A 14,445-nucleotide genomic window follows, 5' to 3' on the forward strand; every position below is an offset into this window, starting at 1 on the left:
TCCAGAAAGGCGAACCTTAGGAACTGATGATGATCTTTGTGGATAGGAATATGTAGGTACGCATCCTTTAGATCCACGGTAGTCATATATTGACCTTCCTGGATCATCGGCAAGATTGTCCAAATGGTTTCCATTTTGAAAGATGGAACTCTGAGGAATTTGTTTAGAATTTTTAGATCCAGGATTGGCCTGAAAGTTCCTTCCTTTTTGGGAACTACAAACAGGTTTGAGTAAAAACCCAGTTCTTGTTCTGGAATGGGAACTGGGTGTATCACTCCCATCTTTAGAAGATTTTCTACACAGCGTAAGAACGCCTGTTTCTTTGTCTGGTCTTAAGACAAACGAGAAATGTGAAACCTTCCCCTTGGGGGAGAGTCCTTGAATTCTAGAAGATACCCCTGAGCAACAATTTCTAATGCCCAGGGGTCTGGAACATCTCTTGCCCAAGCCTGAGCAAAGAGAGAGAGAAAGTCTGCCCCCTACTAGATCCGGTCCCGGATCGGGGGCTACCCCTTCATGCTGTCTTGGCAGCAGGCGCAGGCTTCTTGGCCTGTTTACCCTTATTCCAGCCCTGCAAGGGTTTCCAAGTTGCTTTGGGCTGTGAAGCGTTACCCCCTTGCTTTGCGGCAGCAGAGGTTGAAGCAGGTCCGGTCCTGAAGTTGCGAAAATTAGCCTTGTTTTAGGCCTTAAACGGTCTATCCTGCGGGAGGGCATGGCCCTTCCCCCCAGTGATATCCGCGATAATTTCTTTCAACTCGGGACCAAAAAGGGTCTATCCCTTGAAAGGAATGTTTAGTAACTTTGTTTTGGACGACACGTCAGCCGACCATGATTTGAGCCAAAGCGCTCTTCGCGCCATAATGGCAAAACCTGAATTTTTCGCCGCTAGCTTAGCTAATTGGAAAGCGGTATCAGTGATAAAAGAATTAGCCAGCTTTAGAGCATGAATTCTATCCATGACTTCGTCATATGAAGTCTCCCTCTGGAGCGACTCCTCCAGCGCCTCAAACCAAAAAGCCGCTGCAGTAGTTACAGGAATAATGCAGGCAATTGGCTGAAGAAGGAAACCTTGCTGAACAAACATTTTCTTCAGCAAACCTTCCAATTTTTTATCCATAGGGTCTTTAAAAGCACAACTGTCTTCTATTGGTATAGTTGTACGCTTAGCAAGTGTTGAAACTGCTCCCTCTACCTTAGGGACCGTCTGCCACACGTCCCGCCTGGGGTCATTTATGGGGAACATTTTCTTAAAGATAGGGGGGGAACAAAAGGTACACCTGGTCTCTCCCACTCCCTAGTCACAATATCCGCCACCCTCTTTGGGATTAGAAACGCATCAGTTTATACACGGACCTCTAAAAACCTGTCCATGGGGTCACAATCATCCAGCGTAGCTAAAACCTCCTTAAGCAGGACGCGGAGGTGTTCCAGCTTAAATTTAAACGCTAAGGAATCTGACTCTCCCCGCTGAGAAACTTTTCCTGTGTCAGAAATTTCTCCCTCGGACAGACCATCCCTCACTGCCACTTCAGAGTGTTGTGAGGGTACAACAGATAAATCATCCAAAGCTTCTGATTGCTCATCCTCTGTTCTTAAAACTGAGCTAACACGCTTCTTTGGAAAAACTGTCAGTTTGGATAGAAATGCCGAAAGGGAATTATCCATGACTGCTGCTAATTGCTGTAAAGTAATAGGGCACAATGCACTAGAGGTACTAGGCAACACTTGCACGGGCGTAACTGGTGTCGACACATGGGGAGAGGAAGGAGGACTATCGTCATTACCTTCTGTCAAAGAATCATCTTGGGCTACATTTTTAAGTATCACTGCATGGTCATTAAAATGTTTAAATACCTTAGCACACTTTAAACACAAATGCAATGGGGGTACAGCCATGGCTTTTAAACACATAGAACAGGGTCTATCTGTAGGCTCAGACATGTTAGACAGACTTAGACAGCACTCAAATACAGAAAAAAAAACTTTTTGAAAAAACGGTACTGTGCCTTTAAATAATAAAAAGCGCACACTTTTTTACCAAATCTCCAAAAAACATCCAATCTTTATTAAATTTTCACCATCTGATCCTTTGAAATGATTGCACACCAAGTTTCAAGACAATTAACCCCTTATTGCCCAAACCGGAGCAAATTGAAGCAGGCCACCGGTTTAACACCACATTCACTTTACCCTCCCGTGGAGATGCTACTTGTTAGAGCGGCAAAGAGAATGACTGGGGGGCGGAGCCTGAGGGGAGCTATATGGACAGCTCTGCTGTGTGCTCTCTTTGCCACTTCCAGTAGGGATTGAGAATATCCCACAAGTAAGGATGAATCCGTGGACTGGATACACCATGTAAGAGAAAAAAACAAATATATACAATAGATCTAATGTGTTTATATATATTCATCATCAAATATGTCAGTCATATGTCATACAATACATTAAGATTACAGTTGTCCAGATAAAGAACCTATATTTGTACACAATATTCATATTATAAATATTTTCCCCAAACTATCGTACAAACAATACAGTCTTCAGTCACTTGTAGTACGTTTGTATCAGAATAAATTAAAGGGACAGTCTAGGCCAAAATAAACTTTCATGATTCAGATAGAGCATGTAATTTTAAACAATTTTCCAATTTACTTTTATCACCAATTTTGCTTTGTTCTCTTGGTATTCTTAAATGAAACCTAGGAGGTTCATATGCTAATTTCTTAGACCTTGAAGGCCACCTCTTTTCAGAATGCATTTTAACAGTTTTTCACCACTAGAGGGTGTTAGTTCATGTATTTAATATAGATAACACTGTGCTCGTGCACGTGACGTTATCTGGGAGCAGGCACTGATTGGCTAAACTGCAAATATGTCAAAAGAACTGAAATAAAGGGGCGGTTTGCAGAGGCTTAGATACAAGATAATCACAGAAGTTAAAAGTATATTAATATAACTGTGTTGGTTATGCAAAACTGGGGAATGGGTAATAAAGGTATTATCTATCTTTTAAAACAGTAAAAATTCTGGTGTAGACTGTCCCTTTAAATGTGTATGTGTTTTGACTAAATTAATCCCAACAGAGCGATCACTGCTCATTCTTGTGATCCATGTTGTGCAGAAATAAGACACGCCCATTAAGCGTGTTGCATCATTCATAGTATGTTGGAGATTATGGATCAGAGTCGTCTAAACACACCCCCCTGGCATGTCTAAGATGATAACCACAGTGAAGATAGCTGCGGAACAGAGTCCCACCCCCATATATCCTTCAGAAACCAAGTGTTATCATGGGAAAACCATAGAGGTACCAGGTATGTAAAACATGGCAATAAAGGCTCAATAGCCAGAAGACGGTGAATATATGTGACCAATACAGGATAAAAAGGTTACATATATGATAAAAGATGGTTAAGCATAAGAAACCACAAGCTACAGTGACACATGCTCTAGACATACAGAGAGTGAATAATAGGTACTCCTTCACCGTCAGCAAGAACCAAAACTGCCAAAATAGTTATCACAGATGGAATGGATCAGTAATATTGTGGGTCATATATAGATAAATAGTACATCTCAGTCAATAAAGGAGGCAGATTAAGGTGGGATATATGTCACTATGCTAGTACTGAAAAGAGGACATTATGTGTAAAATGCACTTGTTGGAAATGTACCGGTCAACTAAAATAAATTATCACGACAAGGTATACAGGTAACAGAATATGTAAAACAGAATACAATATAATTTGCTGCACTAGGTTATAATAATATTAGCTCAAACTGTCCCTTTACATATCCCTTTACAGATAGCCGGACAGATAGCTCAGCATGCTAATGCACTGCCGTGTGCAAGCAGTGAGAATCAATGAATACAACTCTACTACCACATCAAATGGTACGCAGGCATTTGGTACACAAGCAATGCTCTTTAAAGGGACATTCCGGTCAAAATTTAAATCCACATACATGGATACCTTTTTAAATAGAAACATATTTGCAATATACATGTATTGGCAAAAATGCTTCTATTAAAAGTTATCACTGTTTTAGTGTTAACATTTTTCTCTGCATGTGAAGCATAGTTAGATATTCTCAGTGCAACAGCATTTTAACTACTGCAGCTGCTCAGAGCACCAGTGGGGCTTGTATCATGTCCGCAATTAACAAATCAAGTCATTACCAGATGGTACAAGCATTTTAAGCTCTCTGAGCAAGTGCTGCGTTTAAAATGCTGATCCACGCTGCATACTTAAATACACATTTAAAACAGCTATAACGTTTATTAGAAGCATTTTTGCTAATACATGTATTTTACAAAAATTCTTCTATTCAAAACTGAAATATATTCATGTGTAATCCAATGTTGGCTGGAATGTCCCTTTAAGTTCTCACCTTTGTAGGTTTATCCACAGCAGGAGAGGAAGCTTTATAACCGAGCTGCAACAACATGGCTTCTGCTGCATTTCTTTTTGCAGTCTTCTTGTTTGGACCGGTTCCTGTGGCGGTATTTTCTCCAATTTTAACCTATGAAATAAAAATAAAAAAAAGTTTAAAATATAAGATTGTCTATAACAGGAATACCAGCATTTAAACATATTTGTATCAGACGAAGCCAGCAGGAACACAGGAGCAAGGTATACACCATTTTGGAGTCAGGGATAGGTACCAGCATATATATATATATCTTAAATAAGGCTACACAGTAGGAACCAGAAGTATAATTCATGCTGTGGCTGTTATAGATGGTCTGATTCTGCTTTTACAAGGAAGACAACAACCACTGTCTCAAGTAATAAGACGCAACACATATTACATTATTGGGGGAGAGATCGGGTTTTATCCCAAAAGCGTAGAGCAGAGAGGACAATATCATTTCTGATATTGAATGATGTCCTAATATGCTTAGGAATCCAGAGTAGAATCGAAAGGGAGAGTGAATTTGCCAAAGTAGCCTGCTCTAAACTCAACCACTTGCAGTCCGAGGAATCAGAACTCCAGGGAAGAATGTGGGCAAGTCTAGAGGCTTCATGATAATGATCCAGGTTGGGGGCACCCGCGCCCCCACTGAGTAACGGCTGCTGCATGATTCTTGTAGACACCTGAGGGTGTTCTTTACTGCAGATGAATTTATTACAAAACATTTGAAATTTTCCAATGAGGGATTTAGGTATGGGTATTGGGTAACCAGGCTTTTTGTGGCATTGGAGCAGTAAAGGCTTCTTTCTGGCAACTCGACCATGCAGCTAATTTTTATTCAAGTATCGTCTTATAGTGCTCCTTGAAATAACCACACTGTCTTTTTCCAGAGCAGCCTGTATTTCTCCTGAGGTTACCTGTGGGTTTTTCTTTGTATACCGAAAAATTCTACTGGCAGCTGTAGATGCAATTTTTCTTGGTATACCTGACCTTGGCTTGGTATCAAGAGATATACCTTTGGATATATTTTTACATCCCTTTCCATCTTTATAGTTAAATTACTTTGTTACTAGGTCTTTTGACAGTTCTTTTCTGCTCCCCATGTCTCAGTATCTAGCCTGCTCAGTGCATCCACGTGAGAGCTAACAAACTCATTGGCTATACACAGAGACTAATTGCAATTTAAAGGGACAGTCTAGTCAAAATTAAACTTTCAGGATTCAGATAGGGAATGCAATTTTAAACAACTTTCCAATTCACTTTTATCATCAAATTTGCTTTGTAAAACTAGGTATGCTCATATGCTAATTTCTACAACCTTGAAGGCTGCCCCTTATTTTAATGCATTTGGCAGTTTTTCACAGCTAGAGGGTGTAAGTTCATGTGTGCCATACAGATAATATTGTGACCACGCCCATGGATTTACAAGTAAGAGGGCACTGATTTGGCAGTTTTTCAAAGCTAGAGGGTGTAAGTTCATGTGTGCCATACAGATAATATTGTGACCACGTCCGTGGATTTACAAGTGAGAGGGCACTGATTGGTTAAATGCAAGTCTGTCAAAAGAACTGAAATAAGGGGGCAGTCTGCAAAGGCTTAGATAAAAGATAATCACAGAGGTAAAAAGTATATTTCTATAACAGTGTTGGTTATGCAAAACATGGGAATGGGTAATAACATAAATTAAACTTACCTGATAATTTCCTTTTCTTCTGATGGAAAGAGTCCATAGATGCATTCATTACTTTTTGGAAATAAGAACCTGGCCACCAGGAGGAGGCAAAGACATCCCAGCCAAAGGCTTAAATTACTCCTCCCACTCCCCTCATCCCCCAGTCATTCTGCCGAGGAACAAGGAACAGAAGAAGAAATATCAGGGTGAAAGGTGCCAGAAGAAAAATAAGGACGCCCCACATAAAATTACGGGTGGGGAGCTGTGGACTCTTTCCATCAGAAGAAAAATTATCAGATAAGCATAATTTATGTTTTTCTTCTTAAATGGAAAGAGTCCACAGCTGCATTCATTACTTTTGGGAAAACAATACCCAAGCTATAGAGGACACAATGCCAAGACGGGAGGGTACAATAGGCAGCCCATACTGAGGGCACCAGGCCTGAACCTCTACCCATTAAAAAACCCTGCTTCGTACGAAGCCGAAAAAAATCTTACGGTAAAGGCCCCAAGGACACTGACTCGCAGCTAGACCAGAAGCCAAACTAGAGACCGCAAAACGGACTTGACTGAGCCAACAGTCCTTCAGGAGACACCGTTGCTAAACAGTCGGTCCCTCACCACTCACCCCACACTAATGAAGGGGACACCAGCCTAAACCACCAAAGGGACAAGGCAAATGAGAACCGAGGAAACCAAAAGGTCTCCTAATCTATAAAAGGAACACCTCCAATAGTGAACCCAGCTCACAAAGACCCCAATGGGCCCAAACAGAGAAAAGGAGGCCACGCCCATACCAAGCGAAACCCGGGATAAGACCAGGCACAGAGATAAAAAGTCCTCTCTCCAACATCCTGCAAGCACTGAAATGCAACTGAAGGCAAAGTCCTCACAGCATCTGAACATAGAATACTAAAGTATTCAACCACCCAAAAAATGTGTAACAGAACCAGGCGAAAAACCCTGAGTTGAGAACACAGAGTTCGTATCAGGATGATACAGAGGATACTTGCGAGGAAGTAGAAGCAGCCAAGCAAGAAACAGACTGCAAAAGCAACCCCCAGAAAGAGGGCACGCTATAGGCAATCTAAGCCAAAAGAACCTACACACAGGTCTGTCTCTACAAAGGGGAACATAAAACCTCCATCGAGGCCCCCCTAGAAGGAGAGTATACACTCAGAGCCCGAAGGAAGTGTAAACCATCTTCTGTAAATCTAGGGAGCTAGTTGAAAGGTAAAACTATATCCCAGCAGACTGAGCTAACAGGATAGTTATCAATTAAGCTCACACATCAAGAGGAGACTGCGACCTGAATGCAGCGCCTTAGACCGCTCGGCCATCTTGACCATCAAATCCACACCCAGCTGGACCAACCCAGCTTCACGGTTAAAAAACAGGGAAACAGAAGAATCCTAAAACTGGTACAGGAACGAGCATAAGGATAAGGATAGCACAGCCATCCCCACAGAGCACAGGTACAACCCGACTTAAAGACCCAAGAACTAGCGAAAAAAAGGCCCAACAAGTCCTACATGGAGCCAGCAAGACTCCAGGGGGGATGAAACAATCCCCCATTTCCACATCCCATCCAGGAGAAGCCCCAAAAAAGGACTCCATCTCCATAGGGAGGGGAATATCCCCTAAAGAAAAGGGATGAGGCCGGAAGGACAACTACTGTCCTCAAGGCCCGAAGCCACCGGCTAATGGGAAGATAAATCCCCAACACAGATGTCCTAGAAAAGGACCCCGCTACAATTAGCTTGCCAAGCCGAGACACAGCCAACCCATTCGCCTGCAGAGCAGGGAATCCACAAGTTGCACAGGCATGCTGACTAAGGGAATGCAACCCTAAGGCGCATCAGAAAATGGACCTCCAGCGCCAGCAGCTAGGTATGAACCAACCACCCTTGAGGTGCAAAGCCACAAAGCTAACAACTAGGTTACATAGGCTGCTTTGTTGCAATGAGTAATAATACTCCAAAAACCTGGCCAACCATGACCAGGTCATGGAGCAAGGACATAGCCCAAGTTCCACTACCGTGGAACACCCCAACCAGCCCTGAGATTCAAGATTCCAGAACAACCCAAGACTAGGTCAGGAAAGAGCCAAGCGAAGCCTCAGCAACCGGAAGTCTCAGCAACCGGAAGTCTCAGGGAGAAAAACAGGTCCGGGCTCCTAATAGTTCAGGCAAACCTTACCCAAGAACTGAACACCCCAACTGGCCAAAAAAACAGACACAAGGGATATGGATGCATATCCAAAGAATCCGGATAACGAGAACTCTAAAGCCCCGACCAAACGGAAGGAGCCACCCCTTGCTAAAGTCCAACGCTCCAAGGAGCAAGGCTAGTCGTATGAAGAGACTTCTTAAGGCCTCAGGACAACATAAGGGATACCTTGATGTAAAAAGAAAACCCTCTAGCAGGGCTAGGCTCCTCATCACCTCCACACCAGCAGAGGACACAGGGAAGAAAAAAGGCGCTAAGCCTTCTCAGCTTCGGGAAACCCCAAGGTAACAAAGTCCCCACAGGGATCAACCATCACCCGGAATACAGATCCCTATAAAGAGACCCAACACACCCAGGACAAAGGAAGGAGACCCAAAGGTCTTCACTCAAACAGACAGTACACAACAAAGAAAGAGCAGTATCTAGATACACTGCAACCGGTTTCAAACTGAAAACCTTTTGCATGCTAGACAGCCTAATCTGATACAAGCTGTTGGATTAGGCCCACAAGGCAATCCAGAGTCCTGAAACCGAAGGCCAAACCGCTCAAACTGAGGCAATGGAGCACTAAGCCCTCCAACCCTCCCCCGCATGAGGGACTGAAAGAATCCATCCCGCCTTACGGACCCACAGGTCCCCTTGAATGCTTAGTTGAACATGAAATTTAATAAAAACCCGAGCACTCTGCGCTTCTATCGTACCAGCCGAGCAGAACAGCGCCACGTGTCTGAACAGCCGCAAGACCAAACGAACCCAACAGGATCAGCCTGCACTTAGGGTCCTAACTGGTAAGCTGCCAAATTCTCCCTTATAGGGGGAAAAAAGAAAACAGACATTTTAACATAGGACTAACGTGTCCAAAACAACTTCAGAAGAAAACAAAGAGTATCGATCCCAGAAGGTTCCCGAAGGAAACAAAACCAAATAAAAGAGATCCCATCGGATACAAATAAAATAAGACAACCCGGAAGTTAGCGCCCAAAAAAGACACAGGCCTACCCGCAAAACCAGCCAAATGGAGCCCTATCTACCAAAAAAACTGGGAAAGATCTCAATCAAATGACAAACAGGAGATTACCTCATCCCCACATGTCTAATGAGGTGTACTATTCGAATTAGCAGACTGAAAACCCCCCTAACTGGTAACGATAGGGTCATTCAATAACTGAAAAACATGTCTGAGCAATACGCAAAGTCGCGCAATCCTATAACGAAAGGCACAACACTCAAGGACAGTTACACCCGCGGAGAACTGTAGAGGCCCTCCCAAAGGTGGAAGGCCCGGGACAATAGAGCACGAGCACATTCTCAAATAAACACCTGGACTCTGCAGATGAACAATCTCCAACATTAAGTGGAAGCGAAAATGTGCTGCAACCTCCGGGGGGAACACGCCAGCCTGCATGGAGGAATCAGAAACTGGGTTACCCGCATGTGTAGAAGTATGAATTGGTAGGGAACTCGCCTCTCGGAGGACAGGACCCCCAGAGGCGGATGGCTCAGCTGTCCCTTGATTCCCAGAGCCCGAGGAACCAGGCGTTCTAAAATGGCATTTGGAACAAAACTGTTTGACGTGTCAACAAGGCCAGTTCGGATTCGTTACCGGACACAGAATCTGAAATCAAAATAGACTCAGCATCAGAATCCTCCATAACTGGTAGAGGATATATAAATATGGATGAAAGTAGTAAAACAAAAACGGCACCTGACACCTACAATGGCTGGGTCACTCACCACCTTCTATGACCAGACCCCTGCGGACTAGAATATTTCCTTTGCCACATGGTTGGGAATGAGGAAATGGAAAACGGAACGTAATCAGGCCCGACACAAGGTGAACCGTACAGACCAAAAGGCTGCGTCACTTCCAAAGGCTTCTAATGTTCCAAATCACGAGCCCATAAACATTACACATAAGCAGGTTGTATCACATAACAAACATGATTATAAACCCCCCACCCGTTCAATAACCCCCCTCAGGAGATATTAACCCTTGATTCCATGATACTAAAAGAGACTCACTGAGACCCTTGTGATAAGATAGACCCGCAAGGTGGTAGCCTCTTGGGAAAACATTCACATTACAGTACATTGAGAAATAAAGTAGAATGAAACAATCTTATCGGAATCTACGCCGTGGAACAGGAACATGGCATTTCAAGTGTGACGGATAGTAGCATCGCCTCCGCCATGGACTTGAGAGAAGAAAGCAGGCAGCGGAGCGAAGTTCGACAACGCAGAATGCTTGAGGAGCTGTTAACATGAGTCGGTATGGTTTTGCAGAAAGAATCTCCCTGCATCAACGGACTACTTAAAACTCCTGTCCCATGCCGAAGAGTACTACCCTCCATAAGAGACAAAAAAACAAAAATTCTGACACATCTCTGCCAACCTCTTAGGACGAAAGGCAAAGAATGACTGGGGGATGAGGGGAGTGGCAGGAGTATTTAAACCTTTGGCTGGGGTGTCTTTGCCTCCTCCTGGTGGTCAGTTTCTTAGTACAGGTATACCTCACTTTACAGCGCTTCACTTTACAGCACTTCGCTAATACAGCGCTTTGTGGAGCTGAAGTTCAACCTCCAAGAAATTTGAAACAGTGCTGTAATCTTCGTGAGTTTGTGAGAAAAGTGGCTGGCACTATTTTGTTATGTGCAATTCACCCTTTTTACAGCATTACAGTGCAATCTGTGTCTCAGTGCTATAGTCTGGCAAACTTTAATACAGTAATTGTCACTATTTTACAGGTACAGTTTTTATTGAATACTAATTGAATACTGTGTTGTGTGAGTGTTAAACTAAACTTAGCACTATTGCACCCCTAATATATGTTAGTTCAAACATGTTTTCAAGCTTTCAAACACACTGGCAAGTGAAAAGAAAGCTAAAACCTCCTTGTTTCACTTTAAGGCGGTTTTCACTTTACAGCGGGGCTCCGGTCCCTAATCCGCTGTATGAGCGGGGTATACCTGTATTGATCTAGGCCCATTTTGGTATATTTCATGCCACTATTTCACTGCCAAATGCGATCAAATTAAAAAATTGTTCACTTTTTCACAAACTTTAGGTTTCTCACTAAAATTATTTACAAACAACTTGTGCAATTATGGCATAAATGGTTGTAAATGCTTCTCTGGGATCCCCTTTGTTCAGAAATAACAGACTTATATTGCTTTGGCGTTGCTTTTTGATAATTAGAAGGCCGCTAAGCACCACATGTGTATTATGCCCAGCAGTGAAGGGGTTAATTAGGGAGCTTGTAGGGTTCATTTTAGCTTTAGTGTAGTAGAAAACCCAAAGTATTGATCTACGCCCATTTTGGTATATTTCATGCCACCATTTCACCGCCAAATGCGATCAAATAAAGAAAACTTAAATTTTTCACAATTTTAGGTTTCTCACCGAAATTATTTACAAACAGCTTGTGCAATTATGGCAGAAATGGTTGTAAATGCTTCTCTAGGATCCCCTTTGTTCAGAAATTGACATATGGCTTTGGCGTTGCTTTTTGTTAATAAGGAGGCCGCTAAATGCTGCTGCGCACCACACTTGTAATATGCCCAGAGGTTAAGGGGTAATTAGGTAGCTTGAAGGGTTAATGATTAGCTTTAGTGTAGAGATCAGCCTACCACCTGACACATCCCACCCCCTGATCCCTCCCTGACCCCCCTCAAACAGCTATCTTCCCTCCCCCACCTTACAATTGTCACCGCCATCTTAAGTACTGGCAGAAAGTCCGTCAATACTGAAATAAAAAGCATTTAATATTTTTTATTATTTTATTTTTTTTACATACAGTGTGCAGTGATGGATCCCCCCTTAGCCCCCAACTTCCCTGATTTCCCCCCCCCCCATACATTTCTCTAACCCTTCGCCATCTACCTATTTGCACACACGCCCCTGCACGCCCAACTGGACGCCACCGCCGACAACCGCAATCATCATAGCCAAACCGGATCCGGATGCTAACATGATCGTACCGCCCACCCTCCTCCCAGAAGCAGCTTCCACCCATTAACGAACGTTAGCATCAATGGCCCATCGGTGGGTAAAATAGGGGATTGCAGTGATGCCTCAATATTGAGGCATCACTACAATACCCTGGAAGCAGCTGGAAGCAATCATAATCGCTTCCAGAGCTTCAAACTGCAGAGGACGTGCCAGGTACTTCAATTGTCGTTGAGGGGAATTTTTTGGATGACGTACCTGGCACGTCCTCTGTCATTAAAAGGACAGTCTAGTCAATTAAACTTTCATGATTCAGATAGAGCATGTCATTTTAGGCAACTTTCTAATTTACTCCTATTATCAATTTTTCTTCATTCTCTGTGTATCTTTATTTTAAAAAGCTGGAAAGTAAGCTTAAGAGCCGGCCCATTTTTGGCTGAGCACCTGGGTAGCGCTTGCTGATTGTATGGCTACATTTATACACCAATCAGCAAGTGCTACCCAGGTGCTAAACCAAAAATGGACTGGTTTCTAAGCTTACATTCCAGCTTTTTAAAATGAAGAAACCAAGAGAAAGAAGAAAACTTGTCAATGGGAGTAAATTAGAAAGTTGCTTAAAATTGTCTGCTCTATCTGAATCATGAAAATTTAATTTTGACTATAGTATTCCATTAAGGGTTTAATAAAAACACTCCTTTTGAAGATTATATGATATTTACTTAAAGGCATATACTATTAAAGGTATATACATACAGGAGTCTAACATTGAGACACATTTCATTTTTATTTATTTTTTTCCAGTTATTTTCCCAATATTTTTAAACACTACGTTTTTTTTTTAATTCTTTATTTCTGAATACTGACATATACATATCATACACGGAACGATTAAACAAAACGTTGCACAATGTACAGTGGTTTTCAATTAGGAAAGTCATTGACCTGGTGTACATACATTTTCAATACAGGTTGTCAGCATATATTTTCTACATTTTAACTATGTTCACACACAATAAAGAAAAACGTTCTTTCACCTCCACTTCAAGTCTACGCTGAAGCATTTTGAAATATATTAACTCAATTTAAGTAAAAATAAAACAAAAGAAAAACAAACTAAAACAAAACAAATCACTGTTACTGTAGTCCTCGGAGAGAGACAGCACCCATCTTGGAGTCTTATGGGCCGTCACTCTTTCTACACCACCTGTGGCCTTAGCTACGTGTTTATCTTAGTGTAACTAGTGTCTAGAATCTAGGAGCCACTCGCCCCAAATCTGCGCCTGAAGAAAAGTTTGTGTTCTGGAGTGGGAGCAGAAGACGGGATGTCATCTCTCGTGGTAATAAGATAAGCAGGCATTCCCACTTTCTCATAAAAGCCATAGTTTTAGAGGTAATGTCTGTTGTAGTGTCATATAGCTCTATCGTATGTTGATGAATTAAACACTACATTTTAATAAAAGTTGTTTTATGATTAGTCTGTTTTACACATAATATTGGCCATAGAGTGCTTAGAGAGCATCCTTAGTAGTGGGAATTATTTTTTTCACACAATAGCTAAAAGTCTGAACCATCTTAGCTAAAAGTCTGAACCATCTTAGCTAACCATGATATCAGCCACAAGGCCAGTCTTGAGCTAGTGCCATATTCTTGGAGTTAATCCTAATAATATCAACAATAGCATTACAGGTAAATGCATTGGCAGACCTAATGAGATCAAGACAATGTTGAAACTCATCATCCATAAAGTCTTCTGATCTCTTGTCATAAAAACGGCCACACCACAAAGTAGAAGCTGCTGCCACAAAGTCTATACTAACAACTGGTCTGAATAAGAAGCCTGCTTGCTGAAAAACCTTTCTATGAAATCAGTCTAATTTCCTGTCCATAGGATCCTTGAAAGGCGTACTATCCTCAAAGGGAATAGTAGTGCACATTGCCAAGGTGGAAATAGTTCTGTCTACTTTAGGAATGGTCTCTCAAAACTCTAAGTTAGAAGACGTTAAGTGAAACATCTTCTTAAATTTTGAAGCTGGATTTTAAGGAATACCAGTCTTTGACCACTCTTTAGTAATTGATTATCGCTGTAATTGTGTCAGGCACTGGAAACACCTCTGGAGCTTTAGGAGAAGGCTTGAAAACTAGATCCAGATGCTTGACTGACTTTTCCTTAGCCTGCTTAGTAT

At 42.2% G+C, this 14,445-nt stretch overlaps 1 protein-coding gene across 2 annotated transcripts in view; it reads right to left on the reverse strand.

Moving 5' to 3' along the window:
- The window catches only part of STAU2 (staufen double-stranded RNA binding protein 2), a 1,329,984-nt gene that overhangs the window by 641,098 nt on the left and 674,441 nt on the right, over positions 1–14,445 (reverse strand). For both annotated transcript variants that reach the window (XM_053715129.1, XM_053715130.1), the window contains exon 10: positions 4,393–4,524. In XM_053715129.1, coding sequence (XP_053571104.1) covers positions 4,393–4,524 — 132 coding nt within the window. The remainder of the gene's footprint in view (positions 1–4,392; positions 4,525–14,445) is intronic.

Source organism: Bombina bombina, chromosome 5, assembly GCF_027579735.1.
Source record: "Bombina bombina isolate aBomBom1 chromosome 5, aBomBom1.pri, whole genome shotgun sequence".
Classification (NCBI taxonomy): domain Eukaryota; kingdom Metazoa; phylum Chordata; class Amphibia; order Anura; family Bombinatoridae; genus Bombina; species Bombina bombina.